This window comes from Geotrypetes seraphini, chromosome 4 (genome assembly GCF_902459505.1).
Source record: "Geotrypetes seraphini chromosome 4, aGeoSer1.1, whole genome shotgun sequence".
In the NCBI taxonomy this organism is placed as follows: Eukaryota; Metazoa; Chordata; class Amphibia; order Gymnophiona; family Dermophiidae; genus Geotrypetes; species Geotrypetes seraphini.
Genome location: NC_047087.1, coordinates 258,064,383 through 258,089,865, shown reverse-complemented (window position 1 = coordinate 258,089,865; position 25,483 = coordinate 258,064,383). Strand labels below are relative to the sequence as shown.

At 45.0% G+C, this 25,483-nt stretch overlaps 1 protein-coding gene across 2 annotated transcripts in view; it reads right to left on the bottom strand.

The window, feature by feature from the left end:
• Positions 1 to 17,302: 17,302 nt before the first annotated feature.
• The window catches only part of PCGF5 (polycomb group ring finger 5), a 123,105-nt gene continuing 114,924 nt past the window's right edge, over positions 17,303 to 25,483 (bottom strand). For both annotated transcript variants that reach the window (XR_004539239.1, XM_033942280.1), the window contains one exon: positions 17,303 to 17,779. Coding sequence is in view for 1 of the 2 variants with exons in the window: in XM_033942280.1 (XP_033798171.1) it covers positions 17,732 to 17,779 (48 nt within the window). In the remaining variant the exon portion in view is untranslated. The remainder of the gene's footprint in view (positions 17,780 to 25,483) is intronic.

Below are 25,483 nucleotides of genomic sequence, written 5' to 3'. Positions count from 1 at the left end.
AGGTACTCTCAGTCATTTGTAGCTACTTAACATTCAAGCTGCTTTGATTAGATTATAATGGTGATTTTCATTAACTGTTAGAACAGCAGCTGACTGATGCAAATCATGTTAGAATGCCTAATTACTAAGTTGAGTGAGCTGTTAATGCATGTTAACAGTTAATATAGTGCATTAGCAATTAACATGTGCTCATTTCCATAGTAACAGCTAATGTGGAATGGAGTACAGAATGGGTGGGAACTGCTTCTTATAGTTAAGAGGTACTAACCTGACTTCCGTGGGCGATCTGTGGCCGATTCCAGCTGGCCTGACCAATTCACACAAGCAAAAAATTCAAATAAGGGCGATCGGAGGAACGCCCCCCTCCCACTGCATGGATAGCACAGTTACTTACCGTAACAGGTGTTATCCAGGGACAGCAGGCAGATATGCTCAACATATGGGTGACGTCACCAAGGGAGCCCCCTAGCGGACATTTTTGCAAGCAGACTTGCTTGAAGACCTTCAAGCTTGCAAATGGCCCGCGCATGCGCACGTGCCCTTCCTGCCCGACCTAGGGCATGCATCTCCTCAGCGTGGCCTAAGTTCAGATAGCTAGCAAAGAAGCCAACCATGGGGAGGTGGGTGGGTTGCGAGAATATCTGCCTGCTGTTTCTGGATAACACCTGTTACGGTAAGTAACTGTGCTTTATCCCAGGACAAGCAGGCAGCATATTCTCAACACGTGGGAGACCTCCAAGCTAACCAGAATGGGTTAGAGGGAGAGTTGGCAATTTAGGAGAATAGATTTTGCAAAACGGACTGGCCAAAATGGCCATCACGCCTGGAGAAAGTATCTAGACAGTAGTGTGAGGTAAACGTATGAACCGAGGACCAAGTGGCAGCCTTACAGATTTCCTCAAGCGGAGGAAAGCAAAAGACGCCGCCATCGCTCTGACCCTGTGGCCTGTGACTCGACCCGGCAGGGAGAGACCAGCCTGAGCGTAACAGAAAGAGATACAAGCGGCCAACAAGTTAGAAATGGTCCGCTTAGAAACAGAGTGACCCAAGCGATTAGGATCGAAAGAGAGGAACAGCTAGGGAGCAGAACGATGAGGAGCGTTGCACTTCAAGTAGAAGTCCAGCGCATGCTTACAATCAAGAGAATGCAGAGCCAGGGTGAGAATGGGGCTTCAGAAAAAATACAGGAAGAACAATGGATTGGTTGATGTGAAACTCAGAAACAACCTTAGGCAAGAACTTAGGATGGGTACAGAGAACCACCTTATCATGATGGAAGACAGTGAAAGGCGGGTCGGAAACCAAGGCTTGACCCGACGGGCAGAAGTGAGAGCAATAAGAAACACAATCTTCCAAGTAAGAAATTTCAAGTGAGCCCGCGCTAGCGGCTCGAACGGGGGTTTCATCAAGCGAGTAAGGACCACGTTAAGATCCCAAACCACAAGAGGAGGTTTAAGGGACGGATGAACGTCAAGTGCAGAGACTGAAGGTTGGGATGAAGTAAGCAGAGAAGGAAAGAGAGAAGGAAAAACAGGCAGAAGAAGAGGCTCCCTGGAACTGAGTTGCAACAGAAGGGAGAACCAAGGCTGTCGGGGCCACCGAGGAGCTATCAGAAACATGGTGGCACTCGTGGAGTAGAGCCTGACGAGAGTCTTCAGAATCAGAGGGAATGGAGGGAACGCATACAGAAACAGGTTCGTCCAGTCCAGCAGAAAAGCATCCGCCTCGAGCCTGAGAGGGGTGTAAACCCTGGAGCAGAAGCGGGGCAACTTGTGATTGAGGTTGACGTCCGGAGTCCCCCAATGAGCAAACACTTGACGCAGAGTGAAGGAATGGATGGACCACTCGTAAGGCTGCAGAAGACGACTCAACCTGTCCGCCAGACAATTGTGCTGGCCCTGAATGTAGACTACTCGAAGGAATATGCTGCGTCAGATGGCCCAATCCCAGAGCCGCATCGCCTCTTGGCACAGGGACAGGGACCCCGTGCCCCCTTGTTTGTTGATATAATACATGGCGACCTGGTTGTCCGTGCGGATCAGCACCACTCGGTCACGAAGCAGGTGACAGAAAGCCTTCAGGGCGAGGAAAATCACTCGAAGCTCCAGCAGATTGATGTGACAAAGGCGTTCGGCACTGGACCAAAGACCCTGAGTGCGAAGACCATCCAGATGAGCCCCCCAAGCACAGGTCGACGAGTCCGTCGTGAGGACTTTCTGCGGAGGGTGGTATGAAGCAAATTGGAAGAGAGCATCGACTAACAGAGAGACTTCTTTAACAAAGGAGTCACGACAATGAGTCAAGAGACAGGATCTCGATCCTGGTTCCATTGGGACGCAAGAGTCCATTGTGGAATACAAAGGTGAAGTCTGGCAAAAGAAGTCACGTGAACCGTAGAGGCCATGTGACCTAGGACCATCAGGAGCCGAGCCAGGGCTGAGGACAGATGTGCCACCCTCTGGTATAAACGAACAAGGGCCTCTTGACGAGGCCGAGGCAAGAAGGAGTGGAGACGAACCGTGTCCAGGACCTCTCCGATGGGACGGACAGAGGTGGGACTTGGGGAAGTTTGCCTTGAAGCTGAGAATCTGAAGGAGCAAGATGGTCTGATTCGTCGCTCGCAGAACTTCATGGCGCGAGAACGCTTTGATCAACCAGTTGTTGAGGTAGGGAAACACCTGCAGGCCGCGGAGATGCAGGGCCGCAGCTACCACAACTAGACATTTCGTGAAAACCCTCGGAGAGGCCGCCAGGCCGAAGGGAAGAACACGATATTGAAGGTGGAGATTCACCCGGAATCTCAGATACCAGCGAGAGGCCGGGTGAATAGGAATGTGTGTGTATGCCTCCTTGAGGTCCAGTGAGCACAGCCAGTCCCATCGTCCAAGAGGGGGTACAAGATAGGAAGGGTGAGCATTCTGAACCATTCCCTGACCAGAAACTTGTTCAGAGCACAGAGGTCCAGGATCGGACGCAGATCCGTCTTCTTGGGTACCAGGAATAAAATCCGGTATTCCACTTGTCCAGAGGAACCTCCTCGACCGCCCGAAGGCGAACAAGGGCCTGAGCTTCCTGCAGAAGGAGAGGCAGCTGAGACCAGGCAAAAGGAAGGAAGGAAGGTCTTGGAGGAAGGTCCGGGGGCACGTGACTGAAGTGAAGGGAATACCCCTCCCGGATGATGGAAAGCACCCAACTGTCGTTGGTAAGACCTTCCCACTGGGTATAGAAATGGAGACGACCTCCGATGGGGAGGGGGGAAGGCTCCAGGAGGAAGGGAGCCCGAAGACTCAGACTGGAATTGTCAAAAAGACGGCCAGGCTTCGCTGGAGCTGGCAGCAGGACCTTAGCTTGTTGCTGCTGCTGTTGTTGCGGCCGCTTGGAAGAAGGAGTAGATTTCTGCGGATACCTCCGGAGAGGAATTTTGAATTGCCGAGTCGGAGGGGTCTTCGGCTTAAGTCTCACCAGAGAGGTGAAGGACCGTTCGTGTTCCGAGAGGCGTTTAGTGGCTGCCTCTATGGAATCATCCAATAGCTCATTACCCACGCAAGGGAGATTGGCAAGATGATCCTGGAGATTCGGATCCATGTCCACAATCTTGAGCCAAGCGAGGCGATCGCAAATGCAATCACGATCGCAAACGCCGTGACCCTCGAGGACAACTCGAAGGCGTCATAGGCCGCCTGAAACATACAGAGGCGAAGCTGGGAGAGTGTCTTCTCTAGGAGACGAAACTCCTGACGATAAAAATCCGGCACGTCCGCCCGGAACAAGTGGAGGGCTTCCACACAGAACCGGAGATAGGAAGTGAAGATAAAGTTATAGTTGAGGACACGGTTCGCCATCATTGAGTTTTTTTTTTGTTTTTTTTTCTCTTGAAAATTTTATCAAAATACAAAAAAAGGAGAGAAACAAACAATCAATATCAATACCATAATTGTGGAACAATAAATGAGTAAAAACAATTATTCAAGCACAACAGAAAATTGTTAGATACATATAATCAGAGGTAAAAATATTCTATGGTGTTGTGATAAGTAGCGGGAAGATATTCAAGGAAAGAAAAAAATGTCAGGAGAGAAGAGGGAAAAGAAAGAAAAAGAAGGGTGATGACGGAGGGCGAAAGGTAAGTAAGAAAGCAACAAGGGGTGAGAAAGAGAAGAGAGAGTCCCCCAGAGGCCAGAAAGAGAGAGAGGAAGAAGTTGGAAAGAGAGATATAAGATATAAAAGATGTTAGGCATTAACTTATGAGCGGTAAGGCATTAGAGAGAATTCAGGTATTCGGTGAACTTAGCCCATTTAATATGGACTTTAGCGTTCAGGGGAATAGCAGCAGAGATCAGCATTTCACGCTTGTGTTGTAGTAGGACAGATTGGTACCAAAAGTGCACGTTTAAGGAGTCAAACGATTTTCAGTTAGATAATATGAGTCGCAGAGCGACAATGAGAAGCGTGTTAAATAAGGCATAATGTGGTGCAGTTAAGTCGAGCAAAGGAGTTTCAGATTTCAATATGACCACTATAGGAGAAAAATTGAAAGTAAAATTAAAAAGAGAGGATGAACTCTTCTAGTTCTTGTTTAGTGGTGTTCCATTTTCCTGGGGTGATGTAGCATAGAAGGCAGTTTAGATTACCTGTAAGGGTGGTGTCAGAAAGTTGGCAGGCTAGAAGGTCTAGATGAGGGGTGGAATGCTTGGCTAGGACTTTGATGTTGAAGTTGTTTTTTACTATGATTGCTAGCCCTCCTCCTCTTCTATTAGCTCGGCATACTAATTCAATTTTGTATCCGTTAGGACAAATTTCAATAATGTGAGGGTCTGTGTTAGATGTGAGCCAGGTTTCAGTAAGGAAGAGGCATCCTAGATCATCTTTGATCAGCCAGTCTTTGATTAGTTCTGTTTTTGGACTTACCGATCGTATATTTAAGTATGAACATGCTATTGATGTGATTTTTATGAGAGGGATAGGGGTAGGAGCTATATTTGATAGTATTTTTTGTGATGTCTGAGGTCTTTGCGAGTTTGTCTTGGCTTTTGTTGTATGTCTTTTTCCCCAGATTGTGGGTATGCTTACTTGGTTGGGTGATGAACAGAGGATCAAGGTTCTAGGGGTTTGGAGTTTCCTGGTTTGTAGAAAAGATTTGTGTGGTACTGTTATGATTGGGATTGGCTGTGTGTGGTATCCTGCTATTTTCCATTTGTCTGTGAAGAGGGATAGCAGTAGTAGAGCAAGGATGAGTTTGGGTGTGCTTGTATCCATTGTGTGAGTGGTAGATAGTGGTTGTTATGGGATTAGCTGGTACTTTAGAGGGCCTCGGTATTTAGGCTGGTCAGTATGTTGTTTGTAGGTTGAGCCACCTAAGTGATTGGTTGTTCAGTTTTGATAGTAGTGTTCTGGAATGATTTTCAGATAGTGTTAGGTGGCTATTCTCACTCACCTCTAAGTTAACTGGTGTTGGCAGCTTCTATTTTCCGGCAGTCGTCCCTACAGTCGCTTGCGCCGTTAGTGCTAAGAAATTTAACTGGCTCCCTTACTGGGCAGGAGAGGGGCGGAGCAGGGCTCCCACGCTAACCTCTCTCAGGATCGGGTCCGGGACTCTGAAGATCCTGCTGGTGTCTGGTAAGGGGCCCGATTGAAGCTGTGCGCCGTTAGCGCTAAGAAATTTAAATGGCTCCCTTGCTGGGCAGGAGAGGGGCGGAGCAGGGCTCCCACGCTAACCTCTCTCAGGATCGGGTCCGGGACTCTGAAGATCCTGCTGGTGTCTGGTAAGGGGCCCGATTGAAGCTGTGCGCCGTTAGCTCTAAGAAATTTAAATGGCTCCCTTGCTGGGCAGGAGAGGGGCGGAGCAGGGCTCCCACGCTAACCTCTCTCAGGATCGGGTCCGGGACTCTGAAGATCCTGCTGGTGTCTGGTAAGGGGCCCGAAATAAAATAAAAAATAACAAAGACGCGAGCACAGCGACTTAAATGAAAATAACAAAGAAAGCCGCGGTGCAAGAGGGACGAGTTTGCGCGCAAGGGAGCAGTGCTTCTGGCTCCGCGAAAAACATAGAACTGAGGCCACGCTGAGGAGACGCATGCCCTAGGTCGGGCAGGAGGGGCACGCGCGCATGCGTGGGCCAATCACAAGCTTGAAGGTCTTCAAGCAAGTCTACTTGCGAAAACGTCCGCTAGGGGGCTCCGTTGGTGACGTCACCCACATGTTGAGAATATGCTGCCTGCTTGTCCTGGGATAATGCTAGTGTGCGATCTTGACGCATGCGCAGACCATCTGCTTTCCATGCAGATGGTCTGCGCATGTGTTTTGTGTCCATTTTTTTGCTTTGTTTTTTTTTACAGGCCCCGGCTCTCCTAGGGAAGGGCTATCCCCAGCGGCAGCAGCCTCTTCCCTTTCGATGACACTGCTGTTCACTGTAAGCAGGATATAGGGGAGGGCCAAGAAACATCGCTGCAGAAACATCCTGAATTCATCTGCTCTCTGCCCCTTCCGGCCAAGCCCTGCTCTTGCCGCCCCAACTCTCCTGCTCTCTGCCACCTTTCCCCGCAGTGCAGCCCCGCTTTAAAACCACGGGCTTGCACTGCGGGGAAGGGCGGCAGAGAGCAGGGGCAGCATCTGCATTATCGTAGTTGTCTCCGATCTTGCTTCCAGTGGTGCTGCTTTGGACCCGAAGAATGTGCTCCCATTCATAGTTAATACCCTGCGGCTGCTGCTGCAGTGACCAACGAGGACCCCTTCTGATTATTAACATGACAAGCATCTGTTGTTATATTTTTAGCAAGCATACTGGGTCAGATCTGAAAAATCCAGTTGCTTCTTAAGATAGCTTTCCAAGATGCTGCACTGCACTTGAGCCAGAAAATACTTTTTCCCCCTCCCTCAGTGTAATATATTGTTTAGTGAATTTTAGAAAAGGAAGCACAATATGCACACAATATGCTTCCATTTTAAGGACATCTGCCCAAGCTGAACACCACTGTTCTTGCTTTTCTTTAGTGTTGTCTGTTATTTTTTTTGCAAGTTCCATGAAAGGGGCAGAGAGCAGAGTAGAGCAGAGAGCTGGGATTTCAGGCCGAGGACAGTGGGAAAGGATGTTTGCGACTGGTCCCCAGCAGTAGCTTCTTATGTTGATCAGCCAGCCCAGTCGGTTTCAAAAATTTCTTTGGTGAATTGCGTCCCTGCCTACTTTGCATGCTGTTCCCCTCATTTGCATGCACGGATCAGAATCTGATCGGCACAGAGGTAAGTGAATCGGGCCGGAGTAAAATCAAGTCGCAAACCGATTGGTATACGATCAATTTGCTTTGTGAATCTAGCCCATTATCAGTTAATGTGGCAAGTTGCACAGAGAATTTCCTTATCCTGTATTAAATGTATTGGAAGATGATGGGATTGCCCTAAATAGTTAATTTAGAGACTCTGCAGCTAGCACATGATAATTTTGTCAATTACAGCATATTAACTACAAATTCTTTCTGCATTTTGGTAACTCTAGGCCTAGGTAAGTTGGTCTGTTGCATAATTGCATTAGAATCATAGAACAGGGTTTAATATTCTAAAATAAAGGACATAAATAACAAAAATTCAAATTTGATAAAATTAAGTCTACATGCTGCATATGGTATGACTTATAGAATGATAATAGCTCCTTCAAAATATCTTGTGCACCGCACACCTATCACCAAAAAGCAAATAGGCTACTGCCCGAGCCGCAATTCTTTATATCTCATTCAAAAAAATTTCAATAAAAGAGATTTATTGTGGATCTTAAGCGCTCACAGTTGTACTGCCATTAGAACACGTCACGGCTCACATGAAAGTTATACGCCGTGACGTGTTCTAATGGCAGTACAACTGTGAGTGCTTGAGATCCACAATAAATCTCTTTTATTGAAATTTTTTTGAATGAGATATAAAGAATTGCGGCTCTGGCAGCAGCCTATTTGCATTTTGATGACTTATAGAATGACATGGGACAGAATTTATCCCCATCCCCGCGGTTAACCGTGGGAAACCATCCCAATGTCATTCTTTAAATAGAGAGGGAAGAATCAGAATATGAATGGGCATAACCACTGACCCTCAATCCTTGCATTGAAGAATGCTGGTGTAGAAGGATTGAGGTTGAGATAGATACTAAAGAATAAGATAGGATGATTTCTCGTGGATATCCACAGGGATTGGGACAAATTCTTTCCTCGCTTGCTTTAGCAAATGAATATGACATTTAACTCTCAGAAACTTATCAAAGCCAAAGTGAAACACACACTTATTTGGGGATATCAAAATAATATTGCCCATACAGACTAAATTACAGTTGAAATGTTAATTTCAATGATAAGAGTACATAATTACAAACATTTTAGCACACTTTCAATATTTAGATTCATGACCACTTGAGTACATTCAAGTATCCCTCTGGGGAACAACAACTGCTTGTCCAGAAATAAGATCAGTGATTGATTGGCCTTTCTCTGGCTATTCCATAACTTCCATATCTCTTCAATTTATTTGCTTAAAAATCACCTTCTGTAACTTGATTTTTAACTCTCTTAAAGACACCCTTCTCCTCTTAATTTTCATGCCTAGGTGATATGTATTGTTGCTGGTAAGGATGGCAATCATCATCAATACTTATTTTTAATACTAATCATAAGACCTGCAGAGCTTCTTCCACAAGGACACTACTTTGATCTGCCTGATCCTTTTTATCCTCTCTGGTTAGGAAACTCAAACTCAAGACTTCTGCACTCCAGAATGCTGCTGTCTCGGTCAAAGTGCCAGCTCATTAAAATTATCTTTGCACACACAGAGAGATCCCAATTTACAGCTCAGGATACACAATAGGATTTAATGTACATTTTGGTGTGAATGTAAAAGAGAAGAACACCTAATATCTATAGATATCAATTAAATATTAAGAACTTCAGAAAAGGCTCAGCATGTTTTCAATTCTAATTTATCTGTGCAGCAAATGTCTCTAAAACTTAATTCAAGCTAGGAAACAAAAATACTGTTAAATGTACACCTTCTTGAGACACCATTTTTCTCTTTAGCAAATTATAACTAGAACGAACTATGTCCCATTAATTGGATGACAGAACTGTAGCATGTTTACATATATTATCTGAAACCTAGCAAGCAATTTCTCAGTGAAAATCTGAGTTAAAATTTAATCAATCCTGGCACATGAATGTTGCATATGCAGTATATTGCATGAAGTTTATTACAGTACTTAAACACATCTAAAGACATTTTATATAAATTATTCACACAAATATAAAATACATCTTTATGTGTTTATATAAATAAAAAAGTATGGGGTCCGATGAGTTTGCAAATGGGTAAGAAAACTGAGCGAGATAAATATACAGTCACAGGAAGACTATGATGGTAATAGGTGAGGAAATGAATTTGAGGATGAGGAAAGATCCTTTGTGGCTGTTTCAGATCATGGTTCTCTTTCCAGTTCTCTTACCCCTTTGCAAAGGTTCACTCTTGCCCTTCTTCCCTCTGCTTTTTACTTTACAACTCTTAACGGCTTTGAAAAAAAAAAGACCAGTACTGTAAAGCACTCTGTAACTTGTACATTTTGGCATCATTATCATCTGTGACTAAGGGGGAAATTCCCAAAAGGGTGTTAAGCATGTTACCATGCGCTATCCGCTAAAGACACCCATAGTAATATAATGGGCGTCTTTAGTTATTAAGCGCGCTAACATGCTTAACTCTCTTTCACAAATTCTCCTCGTCCATACTGACCTGATGAAGGAAGCACAGTTCTCAAAAGTTAGTCACAACTGTATTAAGTTAATCCAGTAAAAATATATTTCCTATCACTTGTTTACTGATCTTTATTTTTAGAGCTCTTGTATAAGGTTTTGCTTGTATATGTCTATATAAAATATTTACCTATATAGATAACTATATATCGTTTCAATTTTCAGCAATGTTTCTTAAAAGTCAGCAGTAGACTGTGTCCTAAATATGAAAGTCTTCTTTACCTTCAAGGTTTTAAAGGGTTTGACTGTCACCACCAATCATGCTCTGCATCAATGTGCAGTTTATTATATTATCACTTAACATCTCAGACAAAATTCCATTCAGGGGTTATAACATTTTATAGTACAGTTTTTAAATGTATTAAATTTTCTGTTTCTGTAATTGGGAGCTCAAATGAGTTCTTCTGGAATCAGGTCCTTAGAAGAAACATCTGGATGGAAGATTAGGTTTAAACCTTCAATAATCTTCTCTCTTTTAGTCCCTGGAGGATTCCATAAGTTAGGTGTTCAATCCCAACTGCACTCTGGGTGCTGCAGAAATCTACAACTTTTCTGAGCATATGCTCCACCCCCTTAGAATGGGAACTGGTAAACATATCCAGTTAAGTCCCAAAGCCAAGCAACATACCTGGACAAATCCATGACAAAGGGGTAAGGGGGGGAAGAATCCCCAATCAATAGAAGTAATTCATGAGCTGGTTTGCTCTACAAAATATTAACAAGTGATAAACAGGCACAAAGGCAACTCAGAAAAACATTGAGGAACAATGTAGAACTAACCTGCAGTGTTCAGCGAGCATCCCAAGAAAGGCCTTCGGTAATGTGCATATTCGCAGTAACTCCCCATAGGAACTGGCAACTGGCTGGAAAATCTTAAACCGAGGCAGAAAGGAACAGGCTACTCCAAACTACTGAGTGAATAGAGAGAGAAGGTCATATGGAATTCTCCAGGAACTAACAGAAAGAAAATTATCGAAGGTATAAACCTAATCTTCCATTCTGTTATATCCCGTCCAGATTCCATATACTAGGCGACATACCAAAGCCATGTTAGCTAGGGAGGTACTGAGAGCCTGCCCTAAATCCCGAGGTCCTGAAAACAATATCAGAAAGCGCTACCACATCCACTGGGTAAAAGTATGCAGAGAGGACCAAGTAGCCGCCCTGCAAATTTCATCAGTATGAATCATGCGAGATTCTGCCCACGACACAGCCACACTTCTCATCAAATGTGCTTTAAGCGAAATAGGCAGCTGCTTGTCGTGGGCGATGTAAGTCACAGAAATTGCCATTCTAATCCCTCGAACAATCAAGGACTTGGATGCCGGCCTACCATGGTGAGGCGCAGCAGTTAGAACAAACAAAAGGTGATCAGACAGCCTGAACTCAAGGAGTCCTTTCCAAATAATGGAGAAAGACCCACTGAACATCCAAAGCACATAAGATCTGATCTTTGTGCTCCTAACCTGTTGGATGAAATGCAGGCAACCTAACCTCCTGGTTGACATGGAAAGCCGAGACCACCTTCAGCAAGAAGGAAGGTTCAATACGGAGGAAAACATCTGCATCTATAATATGGAGAAAGGATTCCCTGCATGAAAAGAGCACAAAGCTCCAAAATACACCATGCTGAGAATATGACGACTAGAAAAAATGTCTTGATTGTTAGGTCCAGAAGAGAAGCATTCTTCAGTGGTTCAAAAAGGACCTCTCCAAGGCCCTGCAAAATGATGTTAAGATTTCATGAAGTGAAAGGGAGATGCACAGGAGGACACAGATGAAGCACCCCCCCTCATAAATCTGATCACATCTGGATGAGCAGTAAGCGAACTAGCACCTCTGTGCGCTCGAAGGCTGAGCTCTCAAGAGCCATGCCGTAAGACCAAAACCCCGTGGGTTCACCATGAGCACCAGCCCCTGACTGAGCTGACTGAGAAGATATCGATGTAGAGGGAGCCAGAGCTTCTCGTCCCACTGAAGACATATGAGATCCACATATTACGGGTGGCGAGGCCAATCTGCAGCGTTGCTATCCGGCAGATGACCAGACCAACCATACAGACCAACCAGACCAATCATACAGGAATTCATGATCCAGCTAAGGCCAAACTAAGGCAACCGGCTCCGGCTTCCTCACTGTTCGTCGACCAAAAAAGCACCCAGCCTTAGAGATCTCTGTTGAAGCCAACAAGACCCTCTGGGGTTAACCCCAGCTCTTGTAAAATCAGACGGAATGCTTCCTGCGAGATGGGGCTATGCTCCTGAATCCAGGAACCTTCGGCCGAGGAAGTCTGCCTGAACATTGTCGACTCCAGCCACATGGGCTGCTGAGAAAGACAGAAGATGTGCTTCCACTTTGTGGAACGCCGATGATTATTCTGGTACAAGATAGAGGGAGAGAGAGCACTAGAGCTCCCTCCAAGATAGGAAGGACTCCCTTCAAGGGTGCATGGGCGCTCTGGCCCAGGGGATTGTCTCCAAGGAGGTTGCCCAAGACCCCAGAACCTGCAGACAAAACCAGGCCGAGAGAGCCTGATGGTCCATGAGAAGTCTGATCTGTTGACAAAGGTTCAGTCTACTTGCCTTGAGAAGTAACACACGACCCTGTCTGGAGATGAAGAGAAGTCCCCAAAACTTCCAGAAACTGGAAGGACGCCAAGCGTCTCTTCCTGAACTTGCCAATGCCTGCAGCATAGACTCTACCATTGCCACCGCACATACATTCACCCAAAGACGACAGACCCCAGATCACCAGCTGTCCCAGAAAGGGGACTGAGACCCCCTGCTGATGGAAAGCTGCTGCAACTACCATCACTTTGACAAACGTGCAGGAGCTGCTCCAAGGCCAAGGGTCAGAGCTGCGAACTGGAAATGCTGTTGCAGATTGAAATATGGAGGTAAGACTCTGTGAGATCCAAGAACACTAGAAACTCCCCTGGAGAGACAGTAGCTATCCCTGTGTACTCCGTTATTCATTTGGAAAAAAAGGAAATTTGCAAGAAGCGGGTGACCGAATGTAGATCCAAAATGGGTCTCCAATCTGCTAAGCCTTTCTGGAACGAGGAAGTATTGGGGATAGCCACCTGAGCCCCCATTTGTGTTCTGGAACAGGTTCCAGCATCCTGATGACTAACAGGTGTCATAGTATCGCAGACCCTGGACTCTGTTGTGGTTGAGCTGCAGAAGTCAAGAAAACAAGCCAGAGGTGGGCAAAGAAGGACTAACAAGTGTCTGGTCCACTCCTGATAAAACTGAGAAGACAGCCTTCGGAGATGAGGAAGACAAGCCAGACCTCTGGCATCATCGATGCTCTTTTTTGTTGTTGAAGCGCAGCCACTGCACAGGAACCCAAGGGCACCTGGAATTGGAACCGTTGTAATGCAGGCGTAGCCCTGGTGTATCCCTGATGACACCTGCAGGAGAAACAAAGAGAACTATGACTCCCTCCTGAAACTTGTTCACAGGGAGCCACTGAGGGTAGCATTCGGCAACACCTGAGTAGAGGTCATCCAGACCAACAAGAATCGGGCCCTTGAAAAAGACGTCTGCTGATGGAGATACTTGAGGCAGCGTCTTCATCCAAAGATGGATCCAAAGAGTCTGGTACTCAGACACTGCACCAGCAGAGAACATACTAAGAAATCGAATGAGATCATAAAGGTGCCCGGCACCGAAGCCACACCAACCATCACCAGCGGAAGACAGGCTTGCACCTCCACAGAGGACACATTATGCAGGCCGGGAATGACAGGCACGCACCATAAAGGAAGAAGCCAAGCCACTGGGTTACCTGAGGATGCCGCTCGAAAAGAATGTTTTGTAATATAACATCCACCCTGCAATCCTGAGTCCTTAAACCTCCCCTCCCCATCACTAAGGAGGGCTGCGCGCTGGATAACCTGTGCCACGGTGGAATCTACCTCAGGCTGTTGAAACCTGCCGAAAATCAAAATCCAGGTGATAAAGCATAGACATAGCTTTAGCAGATCAGAAAGAGCTTTCTGGGGATCACATTGTTCTGAAACTAGATCAAGGAGCTGTGGACTGAATGGAAAAAAAAGGCACAGAAGAACAGTCCAGGACCAAAGCCAGAGAATTGAAAGATGGAAAATCCAAATGGACCTCTTTCAGAACAGCATCCATAAAGAGGTAAACAAAAAAACTGCTTAAAATGCGCAGAAGGGTCAGCACCCCAAATCTGGATGTTCAGGGAAGCTGAGGAGAGCAGACTCAGCAAAAGCATCAGCCGGATTCAAATTGAATAGTGGCATGAGACAGAAGAATCATAAAATCTGCATGGCAACCCCTGCGATCGAAGTCTGGCACTGCCATATGAGAGGACTCCCAAACAGGAAGCTTCACCTCAGACTGAAAAAGTCCCAATGTGCCCGCCGGCTGCGTCAAACGAGCAGGGTCTGAGCAGCCAAATAAAATTTGGTGAAAAAGCCCACTCCGTAACCATGGCAAGGCTCTGTCGAGATACATACATTGTGTCAAAAGAGTCCCGACTCAAAACGCAGGTGTTCTGCACCAGACTCCAGAACGGCCTCTGGGCGAGATTTTCTTTGGAAGGCATGGACCCAAGCTGGCTCCCCAGCCCAAAATTACTTGGAGGAGGTGAAGTCTGAAGCTCCCACCCCCTCTCCCAAAGCATGCAGTACACAATCGCTGATCTAGTGCCAATTCAACGCAATCAATGTCCACAATTAACAGGTTAGGGGCTGGGGAGCTCATCCCAAATTATTTTGAGTGTTTTTTTATGCAGAAATAAAGGTCACAAAAAAAAAAAGATCGATTTTAAAATCCAAGATGGTCACCATCATGAATTTGCACCAAAAATGGCAAAAATAAACAAAAACTGAAAATAAAAAATAGCAATTTAGGAGTCTGGGGAGGTGGGGGACCTGAACCTTACCCACAGAAACTGTGAAAAACAATTTTTAAATCGTTCCACAAGCCACCCCCAAAGTTCCCATAGGAAATAATTGAGGTACTCACAGTTCTGTAGTGTCTTTGCCTGTCAGCGGTTTTAAAAGCAGCTGAATGGAGAAAAAGGACTTTCTGCTTCAGAAACAGCACAGAACGGAAGATCTTCAGACTGCCAGCCAGCCAGCCGGATACCGACTACAACCTTCACCCCACGGTCTGGGGTGGGAAAGGCAACCTGTGCCTTGAAACCCAGGTGGGTTTCAGTCCAGACGCACATAGCCTGCGCTGGAAACCTGTGAAAGGGTCACCGGCCAGCAGACTCGCATGGGAAGGGACCCCAGGTACTTCAAGAAGGTGGCACACAGCAAGCTGGCGCCACAGATCCACCAGAGAGATCAACGGGAAGGGGTCTCAAGGCACTGAAGCCACCAAGAAATGAACTTTAATCGGAAAATAAAAACAAGCAGCAGAGCTATTGCAAAAGACTTCCGCTTGCAGAAATTGTAACTAGATATGTTTACTAGCTCTCAGGCTAAGGGGGTGGATCATGTGCTCAGAAAGGTTTGTGAATTTATGCATCACCAGGACAAAAGGTTGGGATTGAACAACTAGTGCAAGGGTAGGCAATTCCGGTCCTCGAGAGCTGGAGCCAGGTCAGGTTTTCAGGATATCCACAATAAATATGCATGAGATAGATTTGCATCTCAAGGAGGCAGTGCATGCAAATCCATATCAAACATATTCATGGTGGAGATTCTGAAAATCTGACCTGGCTCCAGCTCCCGAAGACCGGAATTACCTACCCCTGACCTAGTGCAGGGTTGCCCAAGTCCGGTCCTCAAGATGTACTGGCAGGCCAGGTTTTCTGGATATCCACAATGAATATGCATGAGAGAGATTTGCCTGCACTGCCTTCTTGGTATGCAAATCTTTCTCATTTATGTTCATTGCGGATATCCAGAAAACCAGGTCTGCCAGTAGATCTCGCGGACCGGACTTGGGCAGCCCTGACCAAGTGTATAGAATCCGGAAGGGACATAATAGAACTACATTTGTTTACTGGCCAACTGAATCCTGGTTTCTCTCTTTAGGATGTACATATTAATAAGGTTTCTATTCTTAGGTATTTATAAACTTTAAATTTAGGTGTTCATTTTCCAGTGCAACAGATACTATTGCTGGATACCTTTTTCAATTAAATTCAATGTGCACATTTGTGTCACTTAGGACCCATCAGCAAAGAAAGGGCACAAAAACTGAGTGTAATACACTAGATAAGCCAGGGAAGCTTCAATGAGAATACATATTTATCAACGTAGGCTACCTAGCAAGGGTTAAGAGTAAAACACCACATATTAACGGCAGCCCAAGTTCCTCCATAAACACCTAGGCCCTGGTTCCATAAAGTCCGCTAAAGTTGATCAACAGGCTTAATCAGTGCCAATATTAGCTCTCAACACCTCACAATTGGCTTTTAACTGAATTTAATTGAAAGCTAGGTGCCTAACTTGAAAAACTCAATTCTAGAAAATTTAGGTGCCTACGCTAAAAATGGTTATGGTTAACGGCGTATCACGGGCATGTTTTTGAGTTAGGTGCCTCTTTTGAATTAGGTGCTGTTAAGCTCTGATATCAGCACCTAACTTTAGGCGAAGAAAACTCTGGCATAAATTGGGGATGCCTAAATGTTAGGACTGCCTAAGCATATGAGTGCGAATATCTGCGCCTAACTTTTAAGTGGACTTTATAGAATCAAGGCCCTAATTTTTGCTTTGTTTCAGGGGTGTTTTACTGGTGTTTCCTTTAAAACTTAAAATCAAAAGTCCTAATTTTATATTACTACTACTCACTTTTATCCAGAGCTTATCAAAACAACAAAAACTTGGTAAACTCCCCTTTCAATTGTACTAAAGTTGGCATCTAATTCAAATCCTCATCATAAAAACGGTAAAGATGACATTTTAAAGTTACTGAGGAATTTCATATAAATAACTAAATTAACTTTACACAGATAAATTCTAAGCTCTACCATTTCATCATCAGTAAGTATTCAGTGTTAAGTGACTTGTGCATTTCCATGCAAGAGCAATATTTGGACATGTGAGAGACTTGTAAGTGTGGCACAATTAAACAAGCAAAAAGAGTTCCACAGGATGTCAACAAATGAATAAACAAAGTGTAATACTATAAAGTCCAAAGCACCTTTAATAAAGCATAAAACAACCCAAATAATAAGTTGTTCTATGAAAGAACAGACTCAGTTCAAAGCGTCACTTTCAATTTCAAGAAGCCTCTTCCTCGACATGGCTGTGTTTTGGCTGATGTGCTTTCATTAGAAGGAAAACACACCATACAAACTCACTAGTTGAGATTATATCAACTGATGTTCTCCCAGAGAGCAACTTGTTATTTGGACTGTTTTATGCTTTATTAAAGGTGTTCCATTTTGTTTAAGTGTGACACAATTACCATTTTTCTTCATCATTTACAATATCACTCACATATTTTAAAAGTCTTATCCCTACGATTTAACAGCACCCAATTTTTAAACAGAATTTAACAAAAACAAATATGAAAAATGACAAAACCACAGGAAATAAATCACTCAAGACCTGATTTATTAAGTTTTTTTCCTCCAATGGTTTCAGTATAGGGGAAAAGCCTTACTAAATCAGGTCCCTCGGTCATTTTGCTTGTGAAATCATTAGAACAATATTCTTGTAATAGGCAGAAACATTATTCAGCATATTACAAATTTTAACTGTACTTAAGGATTTTGGCTATGACTTATAGAATGTTGATAATTTAGCACAAAAGTTATATGAAGATGTTTCAAGTAGCAAAGTGGCACTTAATTGCTATGACAGAAACAAAGACCTGGTTAACAGTTAAAAGAAAAAAGTCCTTATTTGCATGCCGAAAATCTGGTTGTGTCCCTCTTAGTCTAGGCACATTCATTCAATATGCAATCTGTCGATGGGTTACAAATAGTGCAGGCTTTTTCAGTGGGATCCAGGCCCTTTGGTTTAGCCAAAGTCAATTCTTGGTCGATACTGCAATACCATAGGGTAGGACTAGAAAACAAACAAACATAGAAATGAATAAGGCAAAGACATGGTTTATCTAATTACATAAATTAGGACAGGGTATCCACATCTGTCCTGGGAACACCCATCCACTTAGCAATATTCTACAAATATTCACAAAATGGATATGAATGCATTGCTTATCACTATATACAAATTTCTCTCATGATTGTTTGTTGTTGAAATTCTAAAAATCAGAATAGATGCTCATTGAATATACTCCTGATTGGTTATATTTGGAATGGCGTCTCATGTTTCCTTTACATCTTTCTCATGTTCTCAGTATCAAGATGCCCAGATTATACAAAGAAAATAGAATTTTAATAGATACTTGGAAAACATTAAGATTTGTTAGTAATTTAACAGATATCCCTATTAATAAATCCACTAATCAATCCATATGGCTAAACTCCAAGATTCAAATTGGCGGTTTTAAGATCGTCTGGAAACATTGGATAATTGCAGGAATTAGAAATTTAAATGATGCCATTTCTAATGGTAAACTGCTGGATTTTACACAATTGCAACATAAATTTGGGCTTCATAAATCACAATATTTTCAATGGTTGCAATTGAAGCAGGCCATTCAGGCTGGGTTCCCTGACTGGAAAAATCTTAATACTTAGTCTAGTTTGGACTTCTTATGTTTTCAGGCGGACTTTCTGGGTCACCAGGCCGCACAGTGGTATAAATCTATTAGTAATTTGGTTAAAAAAAAACCTAAAATGGTCTGAGGGATATTTGGAGCATTGAGATTAAACATCAGATTTCAGCATCTCAATGGCCACAAATTTGGTCTTGGAGAATGAGATGTACAATGTCAGCGTCTATGAGACAAACTTGGTTTTTTTTGTTACATAGAGCTTTTTGGACCCCAGTTAGAATACAAAAGTTAAATAGTTCCTTGTCCAATAGATGCTGGCATTGTAAGTCGGAGGTAGGGACTTTGGATCATCTTTTATTCTACTGTCCCCATATCTTAGCCTTTTGGAACTCAATCTGGGATCAAATAAATTGTTTACTGGAAAACCATGTAGCATTATCTTATGATACTGTGATATTTGGAATGTATATGAGAAAAAAGAGTCAGATATCATCGAGTAATAATAAACTTTTAATGATCATGACTGGAGTTGCCATCCAACATATTACTAATAACTGGAAAGATCATACTAGGTTAAACTTTAATTTTTGGTGGAATTCATTATGCCACATATATAGAATAGAAAGATCAATAGCGATACAAAATGGAAATTATAATAACTTTATTAAAATTTGGGAGCCATTAACATCTTTTTGACATGATTAAATGCCATTTTCCTATTAGTCAGACATCATATAGTACCGTATTTTCGCGGATATAACGCGCACCCATGTAAAACGCGCACACGGGTATAGCGCGCAGAAATCACGATGACATGTACAAAAACTTTTGTATACCGCGCTCACGGGTATACCGCGCATGATGCCCGACGCTCCTTTCGCCCGCCCTGACTTTCCGTGCGCTGTCCCGACTCTCCGTTCACCCCCCCTGACTTCCGTGCACTGCCCTGACTTTCCGTGCGCTGTCCCGACTCTCAGTTCACCCCCTCTGACTTCCGTGCACTGCCCTGACTTTCCGTGCGCTGTCCCGACTCTCCGTTCACCCCCCCTGACTTCCGTGCACTGCCCTGACTTTCCGTGCGCTGTCCCGACTCTCCGTTCACCCCCCCTGACTTCCGTGCACTGCCCTGACTTTCCGTGCGCTGTCCCGACTCTCAGTTCACCCCCCCTGACTTCCGTGCACTGCCCTGACTTTCCGTGCGCTGTCCCGACTCTCCGTTCACCCCCCCTGACTTTCCGTGCACTGTCCTCCCTTGAAGTCCTGTCCCCCCTTGAAGGTCTGTCCCCATCCTGAAAGCCTGATGCCCCCCCCCGACGTCCGATACATCCCCCCCCGGCAGGACCACTCGCACCCTCACCCCGAAGGACCGCCGACTCCCCAACAATATCGGGCCAGGAGGGAGCCCAAACCCTCCTGGCCACGGCGACCCCCTAACCCCACCCCGCACTACATTACGGGCAGGAGGGATCCCAGGCCCTCCTGCCCTCGACGCAAACCCCCTCCCCCCAAGAACCTCCGCCCGTCCCCCAGCCGACCCGCGACCCCCCTGGCCGACCCCCACGACACCCCCACCCGCCTTCCCCGTACCTTTGTGTAGTTGGGCCAGAAGGGAGCCCAAACCCTCCTGGCCACGGCGACCCCCTAACCCCACCCCGCACTACATTACGGGCAGGAGGGATCCCAGGCCCTCCTGCCCTCGACGCAACCCCCCCTCCCCCCCAACGACCGCCCCCCCCCAAGAACCTCCGACCGCCCCCCCAGCCGACACGCGACCCCCACGACCCCCCCACCCCCCTTCCCCGTACCTTTGGTAGTTGGCCGGACAGACGGGAGCCAAACCCGCCTGTCCGGCAGGCAGCCAACGAAGGAATGAGGCCGGATTGGCCCATCCGTCCTAAAGCTCCGCCTACTGGTGGGGCCTAAGGCGCGTGGGCCAATCAGAATAGGCCCTGGAGCCTTAGGTCCCACCTGGGGGCGCGGCCTGAGACACATGGTTGGGTTGGGCCCATGTGCCTCAGGCCGCGCCCCCAGGTGGGACCTAAGGCTCCAGGGCCTATTCTGATTGGCCCACGCGCCTTAGGCCCCACCAGTAGGCGGAGCTTTAGGACGGATGGGCCAATCCGGCCTCATTCCTTCGTTGGCTGCCTGCCGGACAGGCGGGTTTGGCTCCCGTCTGTCCGGCCAACTACCAAAGGTACGGGGAAGGGGGGTGGGGGGGTCGTGGGGGTCGGCCAGGGGGGTCGCGGGTCGGCTGGGGGGGCGGTCGGAGGTTCTTGGGGGGGGCGGTCGTTGGGGGGGGAGGGGGGTTTGCGTCGAGGGCAGGAGGGCCTGGGATCCCTCCTGCCCGTAATGTAGTGCGGGGTGGGGTTAGGGGGTCGCCGTGGCCAGGAGGGTTTGGGCTCCCTTCTTGCCCGATATTGTCGGGAAGTCGGCGGTCCTTCGGGGTGGGGGTGCGAGTGGTCCTGCCGGGGGGGGGGATGTATCGGACGTCGGGGAGTCGGCCGGGCAAGAGGGCTTGGGCTCCCTCTTGCTCCGATCGTGGATGCGGGTGCGGGTGGGAGCGCGTGCGAGCGGTCGTTCGGGGTGGGGGTGCGAGCGGTCCTGCTGGGGGGGTGAATCGGGCGTCGGGCGGGGTGGGAACTATGTTTAAAAACTTTTGTATACCGCGCTCAGGCATATAACGCGCGAGGGGTATGCGCGGTAGGTAAAAACGCGTATAACGCGCGCGTTATATCCGCGAAAATACGGTAATAGGAGGAGGGAGGGATTCAAATATAGATTTCTTTACATGAATGAAGGGATTTGAGGGAGGGTGGGGAAAGGGTTACATTTATATGTTTAGATTATAATGATAAGATATGCAAGTGCTCTGATTTATTGTGTTTATTATGATTATTGTACACTTGAAAGATTTTTAAAATGAATAAAGAATTAAAAAAAAGAAAAAAAAAGAATAGATGTAGATCCCCTGGGACAGGTTTGGGAGTCATTGAACTAGGGGAAAATGAAGTTACTTGCCTGTAGCAGGGGCCTCTTAATTCAGGGTCTGATCTGATTAAAATCAAATTGATCTGATTAAAATCAAATTGATTTAAATCACTAGTTAGAAAGTTTTGATGTAAATCATGGTTTTCTACATAAAGACTCAATGCTGGTATTATCTTAATATGAAAGTTTTTTTAATGAAAAAAATAACTTTTCAGATTAGTTTTACAATTATATCAAATAATTATTGATTTGGTTATACTATTAGAAATGTATAGATAAACAATTATGAAATTTTTGTGAGGTGAACTATCTCCAGTTAAATAGGTTAATCGTTCATATTTGGACACTTTTTTTTTTTTTTTTTTGCAGTACTTTATTGAAAGTAGAAAAATCAACATTACCTTAATAACAATTTAAATCATTTTATTTAATCAAAACAATAACATTATAGCATATGTATTCTTGTATTTGCTTAAACATCCATGTTAACTAATGTGGTTAAACAAAACACGAGTATCTTAGGACTTAAGAGGCAAGGAGTTGATTCTGTGTACATCAATTTGCAAAGAAAGATTAGGTTCTTACCTCAATTATCTTATTTCTTGTAGATGTGTCTAGTGGTCCTGAACTGTATGGTCTTATCATCTGAACCCGCAAGTTCCTTGCAGAAAACTGTTAATCATGTTTCCAACTCCTTCCCAGGGAGCTGCTCATGCCCCCTCGTACAAAAGCAATCAAGAGGAAAACGGGGAGGAATTCCCTGACAGTACAATTCTGTTCTGCTTTGTAACAAACATTACCAATAATCATTATAACATTCAGAAAGATGTTATAAAAACAGATACAAAAACATGTGTAAACAGCACTAAGTTTAAATAGAGCTCGCAACTACTCACGTGTCCTGCTATCTAGCAGAGACTTGAAGCAAATATTAGTGAATCAATCGCGTGGGTATTTTGCATGGGGTTTTACAAATCTGCATTTCCAGATCAGAAAATGGGCGATCGAGGGGCAAAACACGTGGTGGGCCGTTTTGTGAATCGAGTCAGTTAGCAGTGATCATTGCTAAACCTGTGAAAACAGGTTTAGCGATGATCGCTGACTTTAGTGAATTGGGGCCTATGTACTTATCTGTCTCCCTCAGTTCCTCCAAGTCTGCTACTCTAGCCTCAAGGGAACAAACTCGTTTTCTGAAAGCTAGGAGCTCTTTGCAGTGAGCACACACACATATAACTTCTCGCCAACTGGGAGAAAATCATACATGTGACACTCAATGCAATAGACTGGATAGCAACCCTCTTGGTGCTGGACTACTGTCTGCATCTTGTTATTGAGCTGATTAATTAATTAACCTTATTAAGCTACTAGGAATATATTAAGACTAGTATAGAGAGCCTTAGGATTTTATTATATGCCTTATTTAGTGTTTGTTTCTTAGATAGTCTTAGGGTTATATTGTATGATTATTTATTGTTTGATTCTTTACAGGTAATGAAAGTTAAAGAGTTCTCCTGTTGTCCTAATTAGAATAATTGACAATAAATTAATACTATAAATATAGAAATGAGCTAGGAGTGGGCGGGAGGGAATGGAGACTAAGGGCTCCTTTTATCAAGGTGCGCTACAGGGGTTAGTGCGTCGGACATTTCATCACGTGCTAACCTCCGCGGCAAGCCAAAATACTAACGCCTCGTCAATGGAGGCGTTAGCGACTAGCGCGGTAGGCGGTTTAATACGCAGTATTCCACGAGTTAAATCCCTACCGCGCCTTGATAAAAGGACCCCTAAGCCAGACTCTGCTCTGCCTGCCAGAAACTCTCTCTAGCAGCAGGTTCAAGCTTACAAAACTGTAGAATTATAAAAGGCTATTATCCTATGGAGACTAGCTAAGAAAAGTTTGTTCTTTTAAGATCTAAACTGTCTATAGAAGGGAGCCTACAATTGAGCTTTTCTCCCCAAACCTATCAAAGCTCAGAGCAAAATAACGTACTGTATACTTACTCTTCTCCTCTCAGAAAGAGAATGCTCTCTTCCCTCTTCTCAGAAAGAATGCTAACTTGGACTTTTCCTCTTTTTATATAGATATGATTTGTAGGGGACTGCTCCTTTGAAGCTCACAGAAACTAATTAACACCTAGTTCAGGCCAGCAGCACTGGTTTCTGTTTCTTATAACAAGACAGAAACTGGCTTTCTGTTGATTTTAAACGGAGAGTTTGAGCTCTGCTCATAACTTTAAATATTCAAACTTTTTAAATTTAGGTTCTACCTCTGGTAAAACACTTCACAAAACTATCGTAAAAGGTTGTGTACTCTATTATTAACTAGTTCTAAAATGTGCTTTTATTTTTTAATGGAGACTAAGCCAGACCCTGCTCTGCCTGCCAGAAACTCTCTCTAATAGCAGGTTCAAGCTTACAAAACTATAGAACTATGAGCTAGATTCACTAACCTACCTGATCGTGTCTGATCTGTATGCAATCCATGGCAGACTGCTGAATTCTCAATGCGTCCCCATGCAAATGGGGGTGATCGGAGGCACGCCCCCTACCGACCGCACAGATCGTTGGAGAGCGATCCTAACATATGCGCAGAACGCGAAGGAAGAGCTGGAAACTTTTTTTTAAAATACAGAGCTGGAAATTTTTGCGAGCCCATGGTTTTAACCCGCGGGTTAAAACCACGGAGTTGGGGTAGAGAGCAGGGTGGCAAGACCAAAAGAATCGGGGCAGAGAGCAGGATTTTTGCACAAGCGATTGGTCCTCAGCAGTCGCTCGTTTTTGGATTGGCTAGCCCAGTCGCTGTTCCTGAAATTGTTTTGTGAAATCGCGTCCCTCTTACTTTGCATGCCATTCCCCATCATTTACATGCATGGATCGGAGGATGATTGGCACAAAGATTAGTGAATCGGGTCGGTACATGATCGCAAACATAATCGGTGGGCTTAGTGAATCTAGCCCTATAAAAGGCTATTATCCTATGGAGACTAGCTAAGTAAAGTTTGTTCTTTTAAGATCTAAACTGTCTATAGAAGGGAGCCTACAATTGAGCTTTTCTCCCCAAACCTATCAAAACTCAGAGCAAAATAATGTATACTTACCCAAAGATATGTCTTCTACTCTTCTCCTCAGAAAAAGAATGTCCTCTACCATCTTTCTCTCTTCTCAGAAAGAATCAACAACTTCCAAGACCCAACAGTCTGTACTAATCTAAGCCTGCACCCTATCTGGGGGAGCTCAGCCCCTATCCTGGCATCATTGCAATTTTTTAGAGGCTGGTGAGAAGCAAGAGCAAGAAACCTGCTGTCTCCTGCCTCCACTAGACCTCTGACGTGATCCATGAAAGGAACTGCTGCATTGCTTGGGCTTGCTGCAGAATGACAGAATTTTTTAGAACCTCAAAATTACCTCCTTCCTGGACCCCAAGCTGTGTGGGGTCTGCTGTCTGGCAAGGCCTTGGAGAGATAGTCTGCAATGCTTGCCATCAGGTAATCCATACCCTTGCCAAATAGCATCTTCCCCTTAAAGGGAAGCCTGCTCAGTATGGCTTTAGAGGCAGAATCTCCTTCCCACTGTCTAATCCAGGGGTAGGCAATTCCGGTCCTCAAGAGCTGGAGCCAGGTCAGGTTTTCAGGATATCCCCAATGAATATGTATGAGATGGATTTGCATGCACTGTCTCCTTGAGCTGCAAATCTATCTCATGCATATTTATTGTGGATATCCTGAAAACCTGGCCTGGCTCCGACTCTTGAGGACCGGAATTGCCTATCCCGGTCTAATCCACAGCTTCCGCCGAGCAGAGATCATATAGGCTAACACCTTTGCTCATAACTCTGATGAGATCATACAGAGCATCTGCTATAAAATTCACCCCAGCTAGGAGAGTTGGGGATCCTCATTGTCCTCCAGGACTGATGCTCAAAGACAGTCATGTGCGACAAGCATGTGCCACAATGGAAGTCACAGCTGCCACCTTAATTCCTAAAGCTAAAGTTTCAAATTGCCTCTTAAGAAACAAGTCCACTTTACAGTCCTAGGCAGGGAGATGCGTTTGGTGATCTGCACCACCAGTGAAACCACCTTCGGCTGAACAAATAGCTG